General features: G+C 45.3%; 1 protein-coding gene across 13 annotated transcripts in view; it reads left to right on the top strand.

Annotated features, from left to right (window-relative positions):
* The window catches only part of KALRN (kalirin RhoGEF kinase), a 465,384-nt gene that overhangs the window by 369,618 nt on the left and 70,199 nt on the right, over nt 1-25,567 (top strand). For 12 of the 13 annotated variants that reach the window (XM_063161744.1, XM_063161745.1, XM_063161743.1 and 9 more), the window contains one exon: nt 1,532-1,778. In XM_063161744.1, coding sequence (XP_063017814.1) covers nt 1,532-1,778 — 247 coding nt within the window. Of the gene's footprint in view, nt 1-1,531; nt 1,779-19,964; nt 20,203-25,567 lie in introns of those variants that run through there. The other variant, XM_063161755.1, reaches the window with a different exon arrangement.

The raw sequence follows: 25,567 nt of genomic DNA, 5'->3' as shown, positions 1-25,567 counted from the left end.
TGAGTGGGATTTCTTTCACACCTGCAATGACACAAAAACCTCTGTGCCACTGAGTGGGGAGACAGGCTGTTCCCATGGGAGTGTGTACTGGGGGCTGCTTGGGCTGAGAAAAGGGAGTTTGAGACTGTACCAGCTCAAGAGTGCAGTCTATAGAGATGTGTGTGCTCTCCTCAAGGGCTCCCCCATTCAAGCTGAGAAGCAGACCCCAGTTTTTACTGATTCCACAGTTACTCTGCATCTGACAAGGTTTCTTCCAATTCAGTTGGGTTTACAAGTCATTCACTTAAAATTATTGTATAATATCCTTGGTTTTAGCTTCATATCCTAAGAAAATAAAGTTTATAGTATTATGCTTGTTTACTATCCTCATCTCAATAACTTTTGAATCAGTGAACTAATTTCCATCAAATTTGACCCTGGAAAAAGGACCCCAAAGATTCCTGCATACCTCGGGGAAGCATGCAGCACACAGGACAAAGAAAGAGTGCCCCTAACAACAGGCAGGCAGCAAGAAATCCACATTAAGAATCTTTCTTAATGCTCCTCCACAATGGATTGTAGAGGAACATTAAGAAAGATTCCTCACGCCAGAAAAGCTTAGATTCATTCTCACACCTTTTTAGACATGCAAGGATCCAACCCTGAGATCCGATTCCATTAAAGAAACCCCAAGCTTTGTTAAAAACAAAACTGTGCAATCACTTATTTATGTGCACACAGGTGCTTATATTCCCTGTCCCTGCCTATACAGAGACTGTGATTACACAGACCACTGTTGTCCTTTGAGAGTTACAGGGTGTGAGGCTGAAGGAAAGCAGCAGTTCCAGCTCTCAGTACGGAAGTAAAATGTTACATTTATTCCTAGGTACAAATCCTGAAAGTCAGCATATAATCAATCACTGTGTGTTTATATATTTACACCTCTGGGTTCCATCAGAGAGCATGGGAGGAGCTTTTCTGGTCTGCCCCATCAGGATTTTACTCTCCCAAGAGGTCCCTAGAGCAGCTTTGGGAAGATGAGGGTACATTTCTTGTCTTCCAAGAAAGGAGAAGCTGTTTCCTCACTGCACTGGTGGCCAGTGGGAAAGTGCCTCACTTATGCTGTAGAGGGATGAGCTGGAATTTGTCACACCATGAAGCACAGCCCTGAGACATCCTGGGTTATTGCCAAGCTAGAAAGTGACCCCAGAAATTAAAGCAACAAAAAACCCCTCAGGGTTTCTGATGGACACTCACAGCTAGAAGATTCACAACTCAAAAACTCCCCCACAGCTGGCATTCAAAAGGTTACTGGGTGGGTAGCTGTGGTGTCTCACTTCAGCCCAGAAAAATCAATAAGAAATAAAGGAAACCAGGGGCACAACGTGTTGAACTTTGACAGAACAAATTATTAACTTGGCTTCTAAGGAACACAAATCCTGTCTTTGCCAGTGTAAATATGATGCAGAGATGATTGCTTTCATCCTACCCTCGCTGACATCTATTCCTTTTCTTTTTTTTTTTTTCTGTTTTTCCTGTTGGACCTGGGCAGTTGTCTGGAGGGTGTGAACTAACTGTGGTGCTCCAGGACTTTACAGCAGGCCACAGCAGCGAGCTGAGCATTCAGGTGGGGCAGACAGTGGAGCTGCTGGAGAGGCCCAGCGAGAGGCCAGGCTGGTGCTTGGTGAGGACCACGGAGAGGAGCCCACCACAGGAGGGTCTGGTGCCCAGCAGCGCTCTCTGCATCTCCCATTCCCGCAGCAGCGTGGAGATGGATTGCTTCTTCCCTTCAGGAAAAGGTAGGCAGCAGCCCCGCTGGTTTAAGGTTGTTTTGGGTTTTCCCTTTTGTATCATGTAAGTGCAAAGCTGCTTGGGCTGCTCCTGCAGTCAGTGGGTAAAGGCTGTTCAGTCCTTGGTGAGTTTTGCTCCCAGGTCCCTGTGAACGGGCACAGCACCAGCCTGACTCCATGTCTGTGAATCAATGTTTGTGCATGTGCGTCTTCTGCTATGTGGTAATCATTGTCTCAAGATTCTGGATAAAAATAAGACTTTTAAACAACAGAGGGACTGTTTTCAGTGCCTAAAGGCCTAGCATGAGAGAAAGCCATGCTGTCTATACACCCAGGATGCCCCAAATTGTGGATATGTTATTTTATGATTGCCATAGTGCACACTAGTTCATGTTCTTTTAGTATATCCTTGTCTGTAAATGCAAAGAGGCCACCAGTGAGTACTGGTACACTCTGCTACTTTGTGAACTGGAGACATTGTGTGTAATGGCACAGTACAATGGGGAAAGAATCCTTTACAATCAATGTGGAACAAAACACATCTCTGGTATTATCCTGAGAGCTTGGGCTTCACTCACAACAAATGGTGAATAATGTTTGTCTCTGTGGTGTCTGTGGCCTCTTTACTTGACGTTCTGTTCTGAGCAATGTGTGTCCCACATACAGCATCCATGCAACCAGGCTCTGGAGATGGTCCAGACTGATGGACCAGGATTGGTTCAGGTCAGTGTGGCCAGAGCAGCTCTCCTTTGGCTATGGCCCCACTTCTGGCCATGCACAACACAAGTAATGTCTGGGGAGGAAAGGTTCCTATCATCCCACTCCCTACTGGATGCCAGCAACCTGAACTGTCTTTTTAAATTCTTTTTCCACTCAGCATTAAGAGAAATAGAATTTGATCCATTGTTGCTTGAGCAAGTTAGGCTTGGTGGTTTTGTTTGTTTGGAGAAAAAGCACTGAAACTGAGCTGTAGTTTGTGCTCACTCCCTGCCTGCCCTCCCGCTGCGGAGGCTGGGAGTGGGACACAAGCCCAGGACAGAGCACTGCTGTAGGGCCAGAGTTTCAGACTTTCCCTGCAAGAGGATCTGATCCAAACCTGGGGGACAAGAGCTCAGCTTCTCTCAGATTTGACCCCCTCAGCTGTCAGCTCTGTCTGTGAGCAGTGTGAGCTCCAAACTCCTCACGCACTTCTCAGACCCGCTGGCACCTCTTCTCCCTGCAGCATTCCCAGGGCCCTGCCCTGCTGCTGCTGCCACGGGAGCCTGTCCTGGCCCTCAGCTGAGGAGTGCTGCAGTTGCTTCCATGCAAATTATCTATGATGAACAGAAAGGTAAAGCTGCAAACCAGCCTGGTCTGCATAAGAGCAGTCACTGGCTGGCATGACTCACAGGAAGCTGGGACGTGTCTGCTGTGTGCCTGGTCCAGCAGCTGGGCTGGTGTCTGTGCTCAAGGGCACTGTGAAACACCAGCCAAACCTCATTTGAGAGTGCCAGGTTGTAGAGCTTTTCCTTAAATGAAATAAAACTTCAACATTGCAAGAGTAGGCTGTGAAAAGGGTGGCAGGAAATTCTGGGGATGGCGACAGGGTGGTGCAGGGGCTGAAGGCTGGCAGGGGACATGGAGACTCTGCTTTTGGCATGATTGTGTGAGCTTCAGGGCACCACAGGTAGGGCAGGATGGGCGCAGTGCTGGGCTGTGGCTGCTGGAGCAGTGCCCACTGATAGCTGGGAGCCACCAGGCTGTGTCAGCAGAGCACCAGGGCTTTGCTGGCACACCCTGCCTGCCTGTGGGCAGATTTCTCTGCATTTCTCACCTAACACTCTGCCCCTGTTCTGGGGCTGGAGCTGCCTCTTGGCCCAGCAGCTCTGAGCAAGTGAGTCTGGGGCAGGCTGGCTCCAGCCATGTGTTCATGGCCTTGATTTCCTTTATATCTCTGTCCCCCTTGGCCTCAGTTTTCTTCCTGCACATACCAAAGCTGTATCAGGGAGCCTCAGAATTAATGGGATCTCCAGAAGTGCAGCTAGAAATAATAAAAATAACCACTCAGTCCACAATTTTGGCCAGTGTACAGCAAATAGGCTCTGTGTCTAATCAGTTCTCCCTCTATTAGGAAAACAGGAAATTGTTTAAACTGAAAGAACAGATGCTGGGAATAAAGAAAGAGGAGTAAGCTTAAAGGGGAAAATGCAGTAGCTGCTGAAAGAGCCTGCTGGTCTCATGAGGTGCTGGAAAGATTAGCATGACAAATGGTTTCTAACTATTCAGAGTTGTGCCCTTCTCTACTTCCAGTAGCTTTAGGCACTGGTTGCGTGCAGAATCCCTTGGTTCAGGCTTCCACAATTTCTTGCCTTTCTCTACAACCCAGAACAAAACCTAGCACATATTATATCAACATTAATGATGTTCCTGGTCTGCTTCAAGTATGTAAACATACACAGTTGCAGAAAAGCAGGTTAATAGCTGAATTTTGCTTGCAATTACCAAGGCACATAGTTCTTGTCTTTTACAAGCACAAGTAATTTTAAGTACAGAAAGTACCTGTACTCAGAACTTAACATTTCTAATAATAGTATTTACCATCTATTTTAGAAATATATAGAGTTTTGCCAAGTCTCAAAACATAGTTACATCTTCATAGGCAGAAATGGCAAATTAGTCTGTTTGGTCCTATTATAAGTAATGCTGGAGGATAAATGTAACTCATGGCTCATAGAAGTCACTTATTGGCCTTAAGATGAAAGATTAAAGAAAGTAATATGTCAGCCAACATCTGAATAAATGAAGGCTTGAATGATTTGGTGGGATCACCAGAATATTTTGTAAAACATCAGTGCAATCCTCATCAAGCCTTTCTGAACAGTCTAACTGAAAGCCACTGGAAATGCGAAACCAAACTTGACAAAGGAACATGTGCCCTGTCTGGCTCTCACTCTCTTACACTGTTCCTTTGAAAATTGGTGGTGAATTAACATAAAATATTGCAAAAGGAAAGACACGGTGTGAATATATCAGAACACACCCAGAAGAGAACACTTCCTACCTTTTGTGATGAAATATCTGCTCAGATCTCTCTTGTTGATCATTAAGAGTGCAGAGACTTTCAGGACTGGTCTCCCAGCCTTCCGTCTGGCTCCTGGCTGTATTCCTTTGGAGGATACACATTTGATTTTTTCATGGCCTGACTACAACTCAGAGCACAATATCCTCCTGCCTGTCCTTCCTTTCTGATGATCTGACAGTGTTTGCAATTACCCTCTGTAAAAAGGCAAACAGGTTTCTGGGATAAACCTTTTGCTAGTGATATACAGATGATTGAGTAAAAGGAATTTGTCTGCAGTCTCTGTTACTGGGCTCCAGAATTTGCAGGATGGGGTTTTTTTCCTGACTAGTATTCCTAGGAAGGAAGAAAGATCTCTGCTACTAGAAATGAAGCTCTGTTTGAACTATCCCACATGAATATATACAGGAAAGCTGTGACTTTTATTTCTGTCTCTTTTGTCCCATAACTGAGCTCTAAAGTATTAACCTATAAATTTCAAATTGAGAGAGAAATCCACTTTGATAGAAAGCAATTTCATGACCTTCATTAAGCCCACTGAGCCAAGCATATTCCTGGTGGCAACCTGTTAACTTTGAGTGATTTCAAATTTGAATTCGGCCCATAAAAGAATTAGATGAAATCTTGGTCTTAGAAGCCATTGTCTGATGACCCTTTACACAGGGTTTTTCTTGTATCATCAAGCACATTAGGTAACTCAAAGAGTAACAGAGGTTAGTTCTTGCAGTAATTTTAAGCAACCTCCATCACAAAAAGAAAAAGAGGACATTAAAAAAGAGATAGGGTTTCATGGCATTTGTTTTGGATTGATGATACATGAGAGGAAGATCCTGTTCAGGGCCCCAAAGCAGATCCTGGCCACAGGATACTTGTGTCTGGTGCATATCTCTGGAGGAGATGAGGAATATATTTTTTTAAGACACTGTGCAAACATCTTGCTGTGCAGGCTGAAGTCCACTTAACAGCAGAGTGGCAGTGCTTGGTCCTTGTACCAGACCAAACTGAGAAATGTTTGGATATTTTTTTCCAGAGGAAGAGGAAACACAGATCTTGCAAGGTGCATGTTAGCAGGGTGACCATCTTGCCTGTCCTTCCCAGGTGTGTCACTTTGTCCAGGAGCCACTGGCAGAGCACCAGGCTTTGGGCAGGAGGGATGAGAGTTTTGGTGCTGCACCAGTCACTGCTGCTCACAGGTTTGGGGGTCACCCATGGCCTGGGAGAGCCTGGGGCTGGCAGGTGCCATGGCAGGCTGGGCTGGGACAGCAGGAAGCAGAATAAGGATTTAATAAGGCTGGTGAGAAGAGTGGTGTCAATGAAAGAGGTCACATTTTGGTAGTTTCTCCATGTGGGAAGAGCAGGTAATTTAATGCATTAGTGTGCAAAGCTGGAGATGCTAATCCAGCTCTTGTGTTTGAAAGACTCTTTCCTCCAGTTCCTGATATCAGAAGAATCAGCTGTGTAGGGAAAAGCATAATTGTTTCTTCCCACATCTCTGTTTTTTAAGAACATCCTGGGTTTTAGAGCAGGAAAAGAGTCTAGGCTGCTTTTGTTATATCCCTGTTCCTGCTGAGCTTTAAATTGTGATCTGCATTGGCTCAAGCACTCTCTCGGTTGTGTTTTAAACAATCTCTGTTGCAAACATACTCCATGGTAATGGCTGCTGATGTCCCAGGGGAGCTGTGTGAGGACAATTCAGAAGTTTTAGTGTGCTGCATTAAACCTTCATTTATCCTTGTGGAGGCTGAGAAATTGTTTTTGGTTTTGAGAGTCTTAATGAAGAGCGGTCGATTAAAATGTTTGTAAGGCTCTGAACTAAAGGAAACATTTAATTAGGTAACACAGTTGGTTTAACTGGTATATAAGCTGGTCATGGGGTTCCTATTAAACAATGTTCAGGCTCCCATTGTCAATATAAATATGCAATATTTAAATTTTTAAAAAAACAAACCCTCACTTCTGTTCCTGATACTGTTCCTGATCCAACAAGGGTGTTCAGAGTCAAAATTTTATAGTATAGGCTGTCTTTCAAGAGAGGTCACATGGACCCCTTCTGCTGGCATTAAGTGCCTCATGGCATCCTTGTTACAAGTTCAAGACATGGCTTACATAGAAAAATGATGTCAGGAAATGTTCATTTTCACTCCTTTTCAGTTACAATAGAGTCACTGTAAGTTGGTCACGAGTGTGGTGAGACATGGCAGCTCCCTGGGCTGGCACCAAGCTCTGCCACAGCCCAGCTCAGGGCTGCTGCTCTGCCTCAGTATCCAAGTGTGGCTCCATGCAGCTGTAAAAGGAGCAGGAAAATAAAGATGAAAGAATTCAAAACCACTTTGCTATTTCAGTCATGTCACTCTTTCCCTTGTTTTTTCTCTGCTGGCTTTCCCTCTGCTGGCTTTCCCTCCTGTCATCAAACAAAGTCTGCCTTCACTTTGATGGCCCTTCACAGTTCTCGCCATCATCTCGCTCCTTTCTACCTCAGTGGGCAGTGTCTGCCACAGTGCTGGAGAGCTGCTGACTCCCCTCCCTACTGCTGTACTTTGATCCCACACTTCTGTGCCTTCTCCTGCTTCATAATCACCCTGCAGAAGAACTCAGGCACCTGCAAAGTGTCCATCCTTGGAGTTATCCATGCTTATGCCTTCTCCTGGGCACAGTTATCTTGAAAATAATAAAAAATGAGCAAATGTGTAGCAATATGGGTGATGAGATGTGATTTTCATGTTGTCTAAGGGGTAAGCCAAGCCAAGGCTGAGAGGATGAGCCATATCTATGTATGGATATTCATATCACAATGCCCATAGCTCTGCATGGGGTTTTACATGTCAGGTACATCAAGAAAAGAAAACCAAACTGACAAATCCTTGGGATATATGTGTCCTCTCATACAAGTCACAGACACAGCTCATGTGCAGGCTGTGGGAGCCCTGCTTTCAAGGTGCAGATAGTGTGCAGGCTGTTCCATGGTTTGTGAATAGCCCTATTTCACTGAGGTGGTATTTCTGTTTCATTTGTTTGTATTTTCAGTATGGCATCACTAGATGGTAACACCTACACAATCAGCCATGAGGACATACCAGGTACCAGAAAAGTCACTTGTATTTATTGCTTCAACTTCTTTCAGCTTCAGTTATCTAGTCAAAACAAAAGGCCTCCAGTACTTTACCTAGAACTTTATTTTTATGGAAAAGGGCAATTTTGATGAATGCTTTGATAAAACAGGAAAGGCTATTTTGGGGGAAGTTGCTTTGCTCTTGTACAGTGGATTTTTATTATTTTAAACACAGGATTCTTTGTTTAAAAGAGAGAAGGCCTGCAAATTTTCTTGTTTACTTTGCTTCCCCTTCTGACAGGGGGTGGGTAAAATTTATCCACATAGTCGCTGTCAGCTTAACCCCAGATTTCACAGTACAGTGTCTATGCTGTTTTTATCACTGAATAAAAGAGAAATGGAGGGAATTTAAAATGCTGTGGACCACCAGGATTCACCAAGAGTGCCAATGGGTTCAGCACTTGGTCTGGCAAGGAAACTGCAGAGAAACTCAGTAGTGTTTTACTACTTTACTTTTTGTCTTTACTGGAGAGAAACTCAGTAGAAACTCTGTGTCAGGCTCAGGAGTGCAGTTCCTTGCACAGCCCCTGAGGAGGACCAGGGTCATAAATTCTCCATGCTCTCCTGGTTCTCCTGCCTGCCTTCCCAGTCTCTTTTGCTGGGGCCAGCCCATGCTTTTCAGGGCCAGATTAAGCCAATCAAGATATATCCCTTTTGCTGCCCTGCAGAGAAGTGAGAACTTCCCTCCTCAGCTGCAGCTCATGAAGGGGAGGTCCCAGCTGGCCCCTGGCTGCTCAGGTGATGGGTGAGTGGGTGGCCACAGCCCTCTCCTGGCCCCACCAGCCGTCTGAGAGGGGATGGTCTGAGAGGTCTTCAGCTGAACATACATGCTGACAAACAAGACTGCATCAATCCTTTTTTTTTCCCCAGCTTGTCTTCAAACACATGCTGGAAAAGGAAACTTTAATTTTTATTGCTCACATATTGATGTCCCAGCTGTTGGGAAACCACAAAGACCAAAGATTGTTCTACTGAGTAAATATTAGACTTGTAATTAATTGAGATAGTTTTCTAGAATAATGTGGGCTATGCAGCATCCCATTTGGCCTGGGGTAGACCAGAGGCATCTTCTGATTCTAAACCAGTCCCCAGCTCTTCAGTGATCCCAGCATGTGTCTGTTCATGGAATGGCAGAGCTCAGCCTTCCCTTGTGTTAGCAGGAGCACAGCAGAGAGGGGCCTGTGAAGCACCACAAATGGTGCTCACAGAGGCTGAGCAGTGGTTATTGTACTGAGAAAGGACTCAGCTCTCCTGCTGTGGTACTCAGGGTCAAGAGATCAGGTCAGGCATTATCCAAAGTGCTCTGCACAGTTAGCCAGGGGAGGCACCTGCTGAAAACGGTCTGAATATTCTTTTTATTAACTGCAAAGGAACCTTCTGTTTCTTCTCCTGGTGGGAACTGCAGTGCCTCAGTGCAGTGCAGAAACACCAGAGCAAGTAGTTCAGCAGTTCAGTTTGTACCACCAGGTTTTACACCAGCTCTGACCCAAAGGCAGCAGCCAGAGCCTCCCCACACCTCTGCCCCAGCAGTGAAAAACAAGCACCCAGAGGAAGGGTATAAAAACAGCTCCTTGGGTAAAGTCTATTTCCTCTGTATTTATTCAAGTGTCTTAAAATACAGTAGTGTGGTGAGAGGGGGGTGGCTGTGCAGCACTTGGCCCATGGAGCTGACAGGAAGGTCATCCTCAAAGATCAGCAGGAGCATGTGCATGACTTGCGTCTTGTGTTTCCTCTGAGCACAGACTAAATTTAGCATTTTCACAGATGGACATTGAACCATAATCCATCTAGGACTGCAGGGTGAAGAGTAGGATGGGAGCTGTTTGCCTGGGCTTTTTGCTGTGTAACCAGCTTCAGTGCACCACCACTTCTTGTGTTCCTCAGCGTTTTCTGCTTTGCTCAGTATTGTGTAACTTACTGCCTGATCCTTTTCCCTGAAATTTTAAAAGTTTAAGCATGAAGGAAAAGTAAACTGCTGGTTCTGGGTTCAGGCCTGGCACTCCTACTTAATGCCAAACTGTGGATGTACTTTTCAACAGCACCATCACAAAGATTGAACCTATAACTACTGGTCCTTGCAAGAATTGCAGTAAGACAAATACCAATGACTGATGATTTTGTGTTCCCCAAAATGTTGCCTCCCCACTCTTTCAGCTTCCAGACAGTTAAAGGGACTAATCCTAAATGTGGCCTGTGTAATGTTGGGCTGATCCTTCTGTTGCTAATCTTAAACAGCTATTTTATGAGCATGTTTTGAAGTGAACTAGTTCAGCTAAAAATCCCATTTCCCTGACTGGTCTGAGCTGGAAACAGGAAAACCGTGATGCAAAGCACATGTGTATTAAATAATGAATTTCCAGTAACAGAAATTATGTTTCTGTGTATCTGCTTCAGCACACTGCACAGATTTGATATAGTGATCCTGACACAAGAAGCCTGATTTTCCTGTCAAATATGCAAGCATTTTGCCAGAGCACTTATTCCCAGGTTACACATTTTGCAAAAGAGCCTGAAACAATGTCAAATTTGCTTAGTTCAGATTAATCCCAAATTTTATAAACTAGAGTTAATGTTATTGCAACTATGATGATCTAAAAGTCTAGAACATAAATGCCAGTGTATCTTTTCCAATTCCTATTAGCTGGTCTCATAAAGAATATTATTTCTTTATAAAAATGTTGTCTTTAAGTCCAGAACTGTACTTTTCTTTTCTTGAAGGCAGAGTCCATATTTGACTGCATTTTCCTTAAATCTGTTTAAATAAATCTCTCACAATCTAGAACAGGAAAACAGATGTTAAACCATTCTTTTCCTCAGATGTCCTAAGCATTTATTAGAAGATGCTACTTTACATTTGTATCATATATTCTTCATATGCATTGAACCTTCATTGATTCTGCAGAACTGTAATGCAGTTGAATAAGTTCGTTTTTTTTATTCGCAGAGTTTGCAAGATACAAATTAAATTTTACACAGCATAGAGATAATTGCTTGCATATTGCAGGAAAGATTGGGATGGCCTCCAGCCTCACTGAATGTGTGCCTTCCAAGAAAAACAGTAGTCATACACTATCCAACACTTCACAGATAAAGCAGCCCTGACTTCTCCTTAGCAAGACAATTTGCAGCTCATGATTATTGGTGATTCCCGTTTTCATTAGGTGAACCTCAAGTTCCATTCTTCTCACTGATAACATTTGCCTGATGCCAAATGACAGGTTTTTTTATTGCCCTTTGCTTTTGCAAGCCAAAAAGATTACAAGTTCAACAGTAGCACCCAGTGATCATATTTCAAGGGCATTTTTCTATTTCCTAGACTGGGGAGGAACACCAAAATATTTGAACTCAAGATACACTTCTAAAAGGTATTTTTAGGTCTTTGTACAGTTCAGTTTAACTTCTTCGAGACTGTACCCAGCTCTTTATTTTCTAGAGAAAATAAAGAGCTGGGTACAGTCTCAAAGAAGACTATTTTCTTTAGATTTCATGCATCTTCAGGATTTTAAGTTAATAGCCGCATTTTGCCAAGGAACATACATCCAATTTCTTTGGAAATCTGTGGGAATTGCATTTAGCTACCAGGGAGCAGATTCTGGCTTTAAGAACAAAATAGCGTTCTTCAGAAAAGCCCCAAAGAACTTATTAACTCTGCAGGACTCCTGTTCAGTGAAATAAGAACATTCTTCCTTTCACTGACTAGAAAAGTCAAATTAGGTTTCATGCAGGGTGAAGAAACTGGGGTGCTGTTGGTGCCAATGTGACCTGTGAAAAAGCTTATTGAAAAAAGCTTTGTGCATGGATGGCTGGTGAAGGCAGTTCAGGCTTTACACCCTGTAACCCTCATGGCCATTGCACATCTGTCCAGACAGATCTATTGTGGTTGTGCTGTGCACACTCAGTGCTGCTCCACAGGATATCTGCTGGGACACAGCCTTCACCTGGCAGCTCGACACCTTCTGCAATGTTCAATCTGCTGCAGCCTTTCATTATTCCAAAGATGTGCCTTTCTGCACATAAAAATGCAAAAATGCTCATTCCTCTCCCATCAGTTTCTGATTGCCATCATAAAACGGGACACACAGGCACAACAGAGACAGGGCTGAGCTCAGCAGTGCTAGGGGCACAGCAGAAGATTGTCAGCCAGCTGGAAGAACCCATTTTGTCTCACAGCAGGAGGCTGAACCTCCCTGAGCATCAGGAATGTGTCCTGTGCCTACCTGAGCAGCCAGGATCTAGCAGAGCAGTGGCAACACCCAGACCAGGAGACAGCACAGCAGCACAGGCAATGCAAGAGCCACAGAGCTTGAGGCTTTTGCAGTGAAATCTGAGCAATGCTGAAAGGACAACGAAGGCAGCTCAAGGAAACAATCTGGGCTAAAACAAACCTTTTTTCCCCACTAGGTTAATTTTAACCTGGATCCACTTGCGGATCAGATTTGGTGTTAAGCTGCACAAACATTTCTGTTGGCACAGGGGAAGCAGCAGGAAGGAGCAGGCACCTGGGAGAGACAGAAAAGGCACCAAAGGGATTTGGCAGGACTGTTGGCTCTTGACAACTCAAAGTGCTCATGGAACTATCATGTAATGTGGAACTGTTACATACCAAGAGATTGCCTGAATATAGGAATTAAAAAGTACTCCATGGCATCATGTACTTGTCCCACTTGCAGAAAGACCTAGAGGGTTTTCTGTCTTGTGGTGACTGGAAATTCCAGTGTGTAGAAATGCAGCTTTTGGCAATGTCTGATGGTACCAAGCAGAAGGGGGATTTCCAGAGTTTTCAGTGCTGGACTGGCATTCCCAGGAGCACATTTCAGAACAGAACATCAGTAGAAATCCTGTCAGAGAGCTAACATCCTCAAAATATCCTAACTACTGGTTAATGGACACCAAAGAATGAAAGCAGGCAGAGGTGCTCCACACTGAAAAAAGAAGGGTTGTTTTCTAGCTAGTCATTCCACCAGATGATAAAAATAGCTTTAAAACTACTTTTTTTTCAATTCTCTGCACAGCAGGCTGCTTGTTATGTGTGCCCTTGTTATTTATACCCACCATAAGTTTCAATAGCAGCTTTACAGATTCTTTTATGCTTGTCTTAGATCTGGTGTTGTAAATCAGAAAGCTTTGCCATCTTAAACATTGCCTGGTAAGAACTCCTCTGCATTCTTTTTACCTTGGAATAAAAGGGAAGTGGAAAATACACTTAATGCAGTAATTTGGCCCAAATAAATATAAGCTTTTACAATAGTGACATTGAATTTTATTTTAATTTGAGTACAGTTCCTCCAGATGGGCCAAACAGAGAAAATTTCCCCCCTAAGCAGCAAATACTGTGTGCCAGTTTTTAAATTTTTCTTTTAGCTTGATTTAAACCCTGTTTGTGTTGGGTCCTGGGGTGGGGGAAAGTTGATGAACAGAACTTGCAATTTGCTGCAGAACATCCCGGGAAAATAGTCTGAATAGCCTTCCATTAAACAAACAAACAAACAAACAAACAAACCAAAACAGGTAACAACTTACTCTAAACAAAGAGAAATAGCATTTAAAGGAAAATCCACTGTGGCTTCTACCATCCAAACAGAACAACCTCAGGCAAGTTGGGACAAGCAGGCTGGGAATATTTTTGTTACACTGTTAGTTTGTAGTTGCTAGAACAACTCACCTTTGTCATGCCCCAGTGGGCGAGGCTCCTGTTTGTCTTGGGAAGCAGACTGTGATGGGCTGAGATAGGCTCCTGATTTCCCCACCGAGGCCCAGCACAGTAAAACAGGAGCCAAAACATCCAAAAGGCAGCACTTTAATGCCTCTTGTCTTCTGTCATTGGGTATTGCTGTAACTCCCAAAGATATGTCTCTGTTCTAATGGAGATAAGTGCTTCAGGAAACAAACACAAACCTGCTTTAAATTTTTATTTCCCTCTTTTCTGCTGAAGGGCTGGGGTTTTATTCTGACCAGCAGCTCATTCAGGATGTGCTCACCATCCAGCACAGCTCCCCAGCAGCCAATGGGTACTGTACCAACACAGTGTGGTGTGTGGTTTCACTTACGGGGCCTCCCAGGTCAGACTGGTTTGTGAGGTGAGGCTCTTTGCTGCAGCCTCTTCTCAGCATAACTCATCTGCTGGTGCTGCTGGCAGGTCAGAGAAGTCCTCTCTGCTCACACAAGACCTTGCTGAAGCAACAGAGCCAGTCCAGGGGCAGGTGAGCCTACAGTGAGGTCAGGGAGGACGGTAGCGGGGCTGTACTTACACCAGCTTGTAACTGTTTTCTCACTGTCAGCAAATAGTTACTGCTTAGGAAGGAGCTGTATATTGAGGGGAATTGGTCCTGTGGAACTGGACAATGCAGGAATCTGTTCTGAGATCTCTGAGATGCAGAGTTAGGCTGAAGGTTGAAGGGGCAAATGTGTTCTGCAGGTGTGTTCTGCTCCAAAAGCAGGTGAAACTATCCAGGGCTGTACCTACCTGAGTATTTGGGGGGGAAAATCTAAATTCTCTTGAAACAGACTGAATCACATGAAAGCAAATATGTGTATCTTATTCTGTGGTCTTCTCTACAGTCATCCACCTTTACTTGATGATCTTTATAAATATTTTCAGGGATAAGACTCCAAGGAACTTCTCTCCTTCTGTAGGTCTGTCTTCCTCATAGAATGCAGAGAAAGAGAAAAGATGGATGGTGAATAAGGAAGAAAGGCTGGTGCCAGTGGGGGGCTTGTGATGTTTGGGAGAGGTGGGTGAGCAGTGTGTAAAGGTGAGGTCCATCACAGCAGAGCACACGGGTCTGGCTGTGGCCTTTGCTTTACAGTACAGTTGGTGTGCCAGGATGCTCTTAAGTCATGGCAACTCTTCTAAGCTGCCATAAATCCACCCCGTGCTGACATCCACAGCAGAGAGATAAGGATGATATATCCTAACATTTGCTGAACATATGCCTACATTGCAGTTCAGCGTGGAGGTTGTGCTGGACTGTCTATATTTCTTCTTAATTTGTTTGGTTTAGCTAGTTGAGAATGTTCCTTTTTTGCCTACCACTGTGCTGATCTGAGGAGCCAAGAACCTCTCCTTGGAGTTGTGCTCTCTTGCACCAGGAGGGAATATGACTCCATTTATTTATTTATTTTTCATTTATTTTATCTGTTTTAGTACCCAATAAACTTGTTGTTTTTTCCAACTGGCATGACAAGGCTCTGGCTATTTTTAAAGAATGTGGTTCATTTGATTTAATCTAATGAATGTTTAGTGCTGTTGAAAATAGCTGGAGTCAGAGCCAAGAATAATGTACTGAAATGTGCTGGTTGAGCAAGGACTGCTTCACTGTGCCAATCTGTTTCCCTCCAGTTGTTCAGATTTACCTGGTTTTGCAAGTAGCATTTGCAGGCAAGATATATTGATCAAGGTGCTTTTTAATACTGATTCCAAAGGCCAGTAGTGCCAGGGACATATTTTGTCACACTCATTTCAAGACACAGCTAACAATGACAGCTCTTCTTGTTGTTCAGTGTAGGATGTCTAATCTGTGTTTCAGACCACTTGAAAGGGAATGTGAAATGCTGATATCCTTTTATTTCACATAGGAAAATTGAGGCATGAAATGGTAATTTTTTTCCCCTAAAGTCACCCAGAAAGCAAGTGACAGAATGAGCAATGAAACCAGCATCTACTGGGCTCCTGAAGCTGCAGTGTAAGTCCTGATTTCTCCATGAACTGAAGCAAGACCATAATCCAAAAACAAGTTCTGCTAAATCCTGGTGGTTTGCACTGGTTTTCAGAACATCCATGCCCTGCCTGCACCTTCTGAATTGCTCTGTAGAGGTACCTAAAGGTCCCTATTAACAAAACTTAAATTTCGTGCATGTATTTGCACTATCTGAATTTGACACTGCAAGGCACACCAAATATTTAAATTATGTTTTTAAAACTGTACAAATCCATCTTCCTTTTGCCATCCATCAGTTATTTCTGTTGGATAGTTGGTTTGCAATTTCTCCCTAAGAAAGGAGTAGCTAATACTTAAGCTTCATTGGATTAAAAAAATAAATCAGCCATAGTACATCTTATTCCGTGATAGTGATGTCCATAGGGATGGATTTTCTGCAAAGATCACTTTACACCCTAAAGCACAACGTAGGATTGACTTGCATAAGTAATGAACAGATGCTCCTGACAGCTATTACATTATTCATCTCCCTGTGCATGTGATGGGGAGAAGGAAACAGCACCTGTTACTATGGGAGAAATATTGTCACTGCTGTTCTGCATTACAGACCTCCAGGGCAATCTGGGCCAGGCGTGTTTCACTGCATTTGTGTTGACCCAAAATGAAGCCATGCCAGTTTACATCCCCTCATTATTTTGTCTTTTGTTTCCTTCAGATAGGTCCCTCAGTTCATAAATTAAGAAAATAAAATTGCTGCTGAAGGTGTGAGGGAGCACTGAGAGCAGTGAAAAAAATTGTTTTCCATCTTCTACCCCAAATTTTTCTGAGGAAGGCTGGGTAAAACTATTAGAACTTATTTCCCCTCTACAACAACAGTACTTTTTACAGACCATCTCAGATTTCATATGAAAGTAACTCATATGCCTGGGGAATTTCTAAAGGAGTGTTTAAGAGTAGACAGAAGCATTTTCCTTGTCATCCTGACACTGGATTGTGATGACTTCCCGTTCATCATCGGTGTAGGGCAGCACGCACAGCCCACGGTGCAGGCACACTGCTAATAGACTTAGCTTCAGATGCAGCCAGCCAGGGCCATAAAATTCTCTTGTTCACTCCACTGCAGGTAATGATTGGAGCATTTAGAGTGTGTTTCCAGGAGATGTTTCCTTAAAGAACTCCTGTGACTCAGTCTTCCAGTAAAGGGGGTTTATAGCAAAGAGGGAGGGTGCCTTTTTACACGGGCAGATAGTGATAAGACAAGGGGAAATGGTATAAAGTAAAAAAAGAGATATTTAAGTTTGATGTTGGTAAGAAATTCTTTGCTGTGATGGTGGTGAGGCATGGGAACATTGCCTGGAGACATTGTGGCTGCCAAGTGTTCAAGACCAGGTTGGATGGGACTTTGAGCAACCTAATCAAGTGTAAGGTGCCCCTCCCTATGGCAGCAAAGTTGAAATAAGATGACCTTTAAGGTCCCTTCCAACCCAAACCATTCTATGACTCTATTCTTTCACTCAGGCATAGGTTAGAGCAGGGGCAGGGATCTTTTCTTACTCAGGTGACATACTGATAATTCATTCACCACAGTCACACATAGATTCATCCTGCCCAATAATCTTCTAGTCCCAGACAAGCAGCTCTTTGCCCTTCAACTCAGGCAAGTGGGCTGTACAGATTTCCATCCCCCACACGATGTCTGCAATATTTCTACTTCCCAAAGGCTGAATTCCCTACTTGAAGCTAAAGAATCAGTGCAGTTGGCAGCACAGTGCCAATTTGCTGCTGCTGACAGATGTTTTTCCCAGCTAGGGCTGGAGCTGAACTAGACTGCCCACAGCATGTCTTCTCCTCTTCTTTATAGGAGCTAATTGATATGGTGTGGTTATTAAGAAAATTGCTTTCAGCCTTATTTTGTGAAATATTTATTCCATGTATCATTCATCAGTGAGTTTGTGTGGATGTTCGTGTTTCTAAAGAGCAACTTTATACAGATAATCTTCACAACACTGCTGGAGCTGTAGACTGGGGAGGGGCAGAGCTTGCTTCCTCCCACAATAATTACTTCAATTCTGTTTTAATTAGGGAAGGAGGTTTTTTAAAGACCTGAAATTGCACCTTAATTATGTTTTAAAGTTTGGCTGCAATTACAAGAGCTGCAACCTTGCTTCCCAACCCTTCTCACAGTCTCAGACTCCATGTCCGTGGTTTAGTGAAGTTCATAACTTAGCAGGGTTATTGTGGTGTCTCTGCTGGCACACTCTCCATGTTTTTCCACCACCCTGGCTCTCAGCTGATGGCTCTGATCAGCCCAGTTCCCCCCTGGCTCCCCAAGCTCCCCCCAGCATGCGAGGCTCACACAGAATCACAGAACACGCTGAGCTGGAAGAGATCCACACGGCTCCTTAGGGTGGACAACTCTTCCAGGAGTTATGGGAATTTAGAGGTGGAATGCTAGAGGTGAACAGCTTAGGCTGTTTCTTGGTTTCTTAAATGTGAGGAGTGTTAAAGGTTTTCTTAAGGTCATTTTTAGAACCAACCAAGAGCTGGGATCTGGCAAACCAGGCTCTGTGTATGGCCTGCTCCTGCCTCAGGTGCTGTATTGCAGGTCTGGGCAGATGCCACATGAGCAGGGAAATGCCAGTGAAGCCCTTACCCCTCTTCTGTTTGCACCAAGCAGGCTGGGATCAGGTGGGGGCAGCCAGCCCATGGGGCAAGAGCCCATGCTGTGCAAGGGGGGGTTAGAAAAGAGAGATGCAGCTTAAAGTAGAAAGCAGAGAAGTGAGAAGCTGCCTGCTCAGAAGAGCCCTGCTGCAAGTTTCCTGAATCACCCAGAGGATTTGAGTTGAGCTGCTGCCTGGAGAGCCATGGCAGGCACTAACACAGAAAGAAGAGGCGCAGAAGGTGAGGGTGTCCCAGCTGGTTCCCAGCCCACCTTTTCCTTCTCTGGCTGCAGCTGTGGTTTCTGCTTCATGCGTGACATATTATCTCCCCACTACAGGCACAAGAGCCCTGAGTGCACCCTCGAGACATTCCCTTGCAGCTCCCAGATAGGCAAAGACCCAAGTCAAAGAAAGACACAACACACACCAAATGGGAAACGGTTACAGAGCCCTTTGTTCTCGTGTACTGAAAACACCTTGGTGCTCAAGGGCATTGGCAAGAAAATGTGCATGCTTCAGGCGTGTGACGAGGTTGTCAGTCCTTCCAGTGCGGCTGTAGTCAAAGAACAGTTCCTGCAGAGCAGCCAGAAGCGAAGCAGGAAGGTTTCATATTTGCCAGCGTGGTGGAGGGAGTTTCTCAGTTTCTCCTCTGTCGCTCTCCTGGCACCAGGTACTGGGATCTTCCTGCCAGGAGTCCTTGGGGTCTGCACGATCCCACCCAAAGGTCCCATGGAATTACTGAGTGCAGGTCTGCCCCCGGACAAGAGCACCCTGAGGTGGGTTTGCGAGCACTCTGCCATGGCTCCTACCTTCTCTTCCTGTCCAGAAATGGCCTTTGCTCCCCTGGGAATGGCACTTACCCCAAAGCCATTGCCAAAAGCCTTAGGCCAGATCAGCAGCACAGTAGAGCTGTGCTGCTCGGGCTGAAGCCCTGGCACACAGTGGCACAGAGCATGGCACATCTCCCCTCTGCTCATCCCTCTCAAACCTTTATCTGCCTGGGAGAAGGAGCTTGTTGGGTTTGTTCAGCTTTTGATGCAAGAGTGCAAAACTATGATGCTGTTGCTCTGGAATCCTGCCCGACCTCTCCTACCAGCTGCCTCCAGCAAGGTTCGGGATGTTTTTGGCACCTCCAATTTTCTGTGCTTTAGGTGGGAAATCCTAACACAACAGGCTGGCACCTTCCAAAACAAGCTGTGTCTCTGATCTCGGGTGTCTCGGTCCGTGTGTCAGAAGGGGAGGCATTATTCCCTCCGCAGTGCTTCGGGCAGCTCTGCTGCTGCAGGAAGCAGGCAGAACCCTTGGGATCACCGCCGGCTGGGCAGTATTTTCAGCCAGTTGTAAAGAGTTTTAGCTGTCAGATGCTTAAGTTAAGGAATGGCACTGGGGGCGGGGAGGGAAGCCAAGAACATTGTGAAGTTTAAAAAAACCCCACGGCAATACAAGTTTTGCCTTTTAAAGCCTTTGGTGGAACCCCCCCATCCGCAACGTATCAGAGCTTTAGCAAACTTCCTCCGGGGCACTTTTTATTTCTCGCTCCCCATCTCGGATACCGCAGTTCTGCATTTCTCCCTCCCCAAAACTCTTTTTGTTTCCCTTCCAAGCGGCGGCGGATCGCGGTGCGGCCGCAGCCCCCGGCCCTCCCCGGCCGCGCTCCGCCCCCGCCGCAGGCGCCGCCCCCGAGCAGCGCCCGGCCCGGGGGGAGCGCGGTGCCGCGGCCGGCGGCTCTGCCGCGCTGCTCCTGCCCGCACGCAGCTCTCTGCCTTCTGGTTCTGCAGAGCCTTTTTTTTATTGTTAGTGCTATTTGTTTCGTTGTTTTTCGCGAGCGGGCCGGTGGCTCCTTGCCATGAGCAGCCCGAAGGCAGCATGAAAGCGGGCAGGCGCGGCTATCCCGCCCGCTCCGGTGTAGGATTGCTCCTGGCGAAGTGCTGCTGCTGCTCCTGCACAGGTCGGTGGGGCCCGCGTGTGGGGAGCGAGCCTGGCCCGGGGGGCTGCGGGGCTCGGGGGCTCAGCGGGGTCCTCGGCAGGGCAGCGTCCCTCCGGGGACAGCGGGGGACAGCGGTGCCCCCGGCCTCGGGCACAGCGAGAGACAGCGGGGGACAGCGGTGTCCCCGAGCCCGGGCACAGAGAGGGACAGCGGTGCCCCCGGGCCCGGGCACAGAGGGACAGCGGTGCCCCCGGCCTCGGGCACAGAGGGACAGCGGTGCCCCCCGGCCCGGGCACAGAGGGACAGCGGTGCCCCCGGCCTCGGGCACAGAGGGACAGCGGTGCCCCCGGCCTCGGGCACAGAGGGACAGCGGTGCCCTGGCCTCAGGGACAGCGGCGGGTGAGCCTAACGGGCACCGAGAGCGAGAGGGCAGGAACTGATACAGTTTTACACTATATATATATATATATATATATATATATATATATATATATATATATATAATTTTACAGTATAGTTGTACATTTTAGCATTGCTCGTAGAAAACTCTCTGCGACTCTAGGGTCAGTAGGGCGGGGAGAAATATTTGCTTAAATTATTTTTTTTTTTTCTCCCTTTTCCTTTCTGGTCTTTCTTGGGCTCCAGTACGAGCAAAATGCTTTGAGAACATCTGTTTCTCACAGTTCACAAATCTCTGAATGGTGATGGGGGAAGGTCTGGGGAAGCTGGCTGAGCTGAAATGCTGAGAGAGATGTGGGAAAGCCAGGGCAGCTGGAGTGCCTTGTAAAAATAAAATCAAAATCTGGCTTTATGTGGAGCAGCACAGCTCAGAAGCATTGACTGAAGGTCTCTCAGCCTGCAGTCTTTATGCTGTGATATGGCTCTTGGACTTGTTCTGGATAATGTGAGGTTTTTCAAAGATCTACTTGTAGTATCTCGATGTTTCCTGTTCTCTGAATGGCCAAGGAAAATATCTTGAACAAAACTTGGCTTTTGTTTTGTGCCTTTTTTTTTTTTTTTTTTTTAATAACTAAAGCTTTCACATGCAGTCTTTTGGTAACTCTTGAACCCAAATAAAGAGCAGATAAAGATGACATTGAGGACGGGTGGGCCTGCTGGTTTCTTGAGGCACACATTTGCAGTGCAGGAGTTCTCTTTTCCCAGTTACTGAATTAGTCACACTTGTGTGGTGACAGCAGCAAACTAGTTGGTGATGGAGTTTGCCACTACTTCTAAGATGTGATCTCTTTTAGCCTGGGGAGAACTCACGACTCACAGCCTCACGGCAAGGAAGTGATTCTTGAGGTCAGTGCACAGCACCCCGCTGTTTTGCAGCCTTTAAGAAGGAGCAAGCAATCTGGTTTAGGGGTAGGGCTGCCTGCAGAAAGCTCGTGGTACTAAACCAGTGGGAAAGCCAAGTCCCTTGGACAGCCCCTGCTTTAATGTGTTGGCCCATGTAGCAGGCTGGAGCAGTATTCAAGCTCTCTGACAGAGCTCTGGTCTTGAAAATGTTGATTCTAAGGGATTAAAATCTCCCTGCTGCCTGTCCTGCCTACAGAGGTCTCTAGAAGGGGGAAGGGGAAACAGCTGGCTCTTCTCTCTCCAGTTGAAATGTTAACTGTGTTTGCAGTTCTACTTTACTGGGTTGGTAACAAAAGGTGTTTTGTGATACAGATTGATTTACTTCTTTCTTATCCTTGGTTGTAAACTTCAGGCAAAAAGTTCTAAAAGGCTGTCTGTTGTGCTGTGTTTATTATAGAAAACCAGAGATGGTGGAAATACTCCCTGAATTTAAGCAAGTACCAAACCTGACATTTGAGAAGGGATTCAGGTGCCCCAGATTACAGCATCAGTGTGCCTTTGTTGGCAGCTTCTCCCACTGAGCTTGGAGATGTTTTCATGTGGCAACCAGAGCTTTGAAGCTCTAACTTCGTGTATTCTGTGTTGTCAGTCACCTGGGGGCACACTGTTCATCCGAGGGCTCCTCACCGATCTCAGTCTTGCAGTGCAAATAGGTGAATGTAGTTTGTATTAAAGATGGGTGTGAAGCATCTCAGAGCTGTTCTCAGTGCTGCCCCGTAGGTGACCTTACCTTTTTCTTTGGAAATTCGACTCTGCCTTTTCCTGGTGCCAGTGCCTGATGTATCTTGATCTTTTGCAGCAGATCAGTAGGTTTTGGTGTGTGAGTAAGAACTGTCCAGTGAGAGAAATAGGGAAGATGAGCCTGCATTCTGTGTCAAACACAGGTTTTGTGCTCAAATAGTTGGTATGAGCCGCATCATTGCTTTCCATGGAGCTTGGAAGTGATGTGGATGCTTGAGCTCCTAAATAGCAGCAATAATGCAGAGCTGAAAAAAACCCAAACCCAAAGTCCCCTGTGTATCATGAAATACGTAAGTTTTGTGTAACTGGGCATTTCTCTGAAGGATTTTGACAGATGACTCAAACTCTTTTGCATTAGTATTCCACTGTCTATTGCAGCAGTAGAGATGCTGCTTTTTGCTTGTTTCTCTTGGTGAGTTTCTGATCTTGTTGGCTTTGCCCATGTACAGAGCTGTTGGGATCCATCCAGAGCAAGCCAGTGACAATAGCATTTGCAGTTTTGCTCTTACTCTGATAGTCGCCTGCAGGAACTAAATAAGGAGTACTTCTCTGTTCTGCAGTATAGAGAGATATGAATCCTAATATAGGAGTGCCTCCCAGCCAGAGTTTGTCACTTGCTTTCAGCCATAAAAAGGGGTAAGTGAGGAGCAGCACACTTGCATAGCCTTTGGGACAGTAGCCTTACTAAGCCAAGAGTGTGCAAGCAAGGCTTTTTGCTGTATCTCCTAAATGTAGAAGTGCAAAGTGACCTAGTGTAACAGAATGCTTCTTAATGCTGCAAAACTGTCCCTGGTAAGAGGGTTCAAATTCTGATGGTCTTCTCATAGCTAGAAAGTCATTGAACTCTCCTTAGAAATCAGCCTAGGATTTGCAATTGAATATACTTTTTTTTTTTTTTTTTTTAATGTGAGGTCTATCTCCTTAGTTATCTGTGTGGTTCAGATTAGAAATTGTTTTGAAAGGGAAAAGAGGGGGAAAAATAGATGGGAGGGATTCCCTCTTTGTGAAATGTCTTTTCCAAAGCAAATGGGTAGCTGCATGCCTTGGGTGTGAGAAGATCAAAACTTTGCTGTCTTTAAGCACAGAGCCAAGTCCAGTGTGTGAGTGCCATTCCTCTGCCCTACCTTCTGCACAGACTCTGAAGCTGATCAGTGAGTGGGAACATGGGCCTTGGAGACTAAATTCCAGGCTCTGATGCACAGGGAGCTGTAAAGATTACCAGTGTCTCAGATTTAACCTGGAAATTAAATTCTGTGTGCTGCCTTAAACCCAGGGCCTTATTTAGAGGACATTTTTTGCAGTAGCTCAGCTCATTCAATTCCAGCCCAAACTGGAGCATGCTGGGATCTCACTGCCCTAAGGGACACCAGGAGGGTGGAAAGCACAAACAAGGTGTAGGAAATGCTTTTCTTTGAGCACAAAGAGACAGAAGTTCCCATCTGCTGGACTTGAGCTGGCTGTGAGTGTACCAGGTACAGACAAAGAAAAGGGTCTGTGGTTAAAAGTAATCAATTTTAAGAGTAACTTTGGAGTTCAGATGGGTAACATTTTGCTGCAGTGTGGCTTCAGGTAAGCAAATAGCTTTCTACTTGAGGGTAGCCAGAAACCAGGAGGATGGATTTAAAGGGATGCGCTGTGTTGGCTTTGATAAAGAGCACATCCTCCCTCCTTCATCAGTTGCTCTTCTGAGCAGGCTGTTGGTTATGTGCAAACTGCTGATTTCAGAACAAAAAAAAGTCAAACCTTAAATCTCAGTGTGTTAAGCCTTTCAAGGGTTGAGTGGGTTTCTGTTTGTGCTAAGCTCCTAGTAAAGCTCTTATTTTGAATTCCCTGTCCCTCCAGCTGGTCTTATCTCCTACACTTTCAGTCTTCTTTCTGAAATTTTCTGGTTTACTGTCTTCTTTTTCTTTCTCTCCTCCCTTCCTTCCTTCCTTTTCCTCTTCTTGCCTAAATCTTTGGTTTGTTACTGGATCTTTGCTGTAAGATGAACAAAGAAAGCTTGTCCTGACAGAGTGGTGATGACTTCTGTGCAGCGAAGGGGGCTCAGCCAGCCACCCTGGTACATCTTTCCTAGCTGGGCAGAAACAGAGCCTTAACTGGAAGTTCAGAAAACCAGCATCATCACAAGGGCTGTCAACAGCACATTAATAAAAGTTATTTCTTCATTAGGTAAAAAGTGAGATCTGATGGTGCTTTTTATAGAAGGTGCTGACACTGTTACAGAGAGCTGCAGAGCTTTGCTAAGGGAACTGGTACCTTTGTGCTGAGTGGTAGCAAGAGAGTGATCTGCAGTAATATATTCAAGCCCATAACATTTCCTAATTTGAACATATTTTATTTAGTGCTTCAGGCTGAGCCCTGGTTGCACTGTGTAAAGCATAATGGAATGCATGGCCAAAGCAGCTCTGTCAAAATTGAGGCAGAGGAGAAAACAATAGTAAAATAAAGGGTGTCAACCAAAGCTTGCTTAGCTTCCTGGTCCTCCTTGAATGAGAAATATGAGGAAACTCTTAGGTTTCCCAAATAAACTCCTTGGGTGATGTCCATCTGTTGCTCATTAGTTGTATCTCAGCAAAGTTAAGAGGATCAAGTGTTCTGGTCCTCTGTAGGCAGTCTCCCTCCCTCTCATGCCAGAGTTGAGCTCTGCTCTTTGTCCTGGCAAATTCATGAGCAAATGGCTGTGGAGAGGTTTGCAAGAGTTGTTGTTATTTCCTTCCAGTTCTATTAAGAGAAAACTGGTTAGCCCATGACAGGAACATCTCTTCCAAATCCTGTGTTTTCCCACCTCTGCAGGCTGAGTCAGGAGTCAGAATAGGTCACAGCACAGAGTTATTGGAAGGGACAAAAGAGTTGATGAAAATGCTGCTCAGTTGAGCAAGCAGGATTAACGTGACAAGGTGAATACTGTTAGCAAAAAAAAAAAAAAAAAAAAAAATCACTCTTTTTGTTGGTGTGAAACTGCTTTCTCACACCTGCTCTACACCTTCCTGACACACAGTTCTCCGTTAAGCATGTCCCAAAAGCGTGACTGACAGTCCCCATGCCAGTGTTCTGTGGTAAATATTCTGAACATCTTAGCATTTGTGTGGCAATGACACATGGGAGGAGTTCAGGAGAAGTTCTGGGACTGATGAGTAACCTCTGAGTTTGGACAGTCAGAGGAGAAGCATGGCCACTGCTCTGCTGGCAGGCTGGGGTAACAGTGATTCCTTGTAGGATTACTTAGTGCTGTTAAATCTTACCTGTTTGCAGGAGGGCTTCTTGAGGGTAGGAACCTTGTTCA

The sequence above is a fragment of the Melospiza melodia genome, chromosome 8 (assembly GCF_035770615.1).
Source record: "Melospiza melodia melodia isolate bMelMel2 chromosome 8, bMelMel2.pri, whole genome shotgun sequence".
NCBI lineage: Eukaryota > Metazoa > Chordata > Aves > Passeriformes > Passerellidae > Melospiza > Melospiza melodia.
The sequence above is the reverse complement of the archived record's forward strand: the minus strand, read 5'-3'. Positions and strand labels throughout refer to the sequence as shown.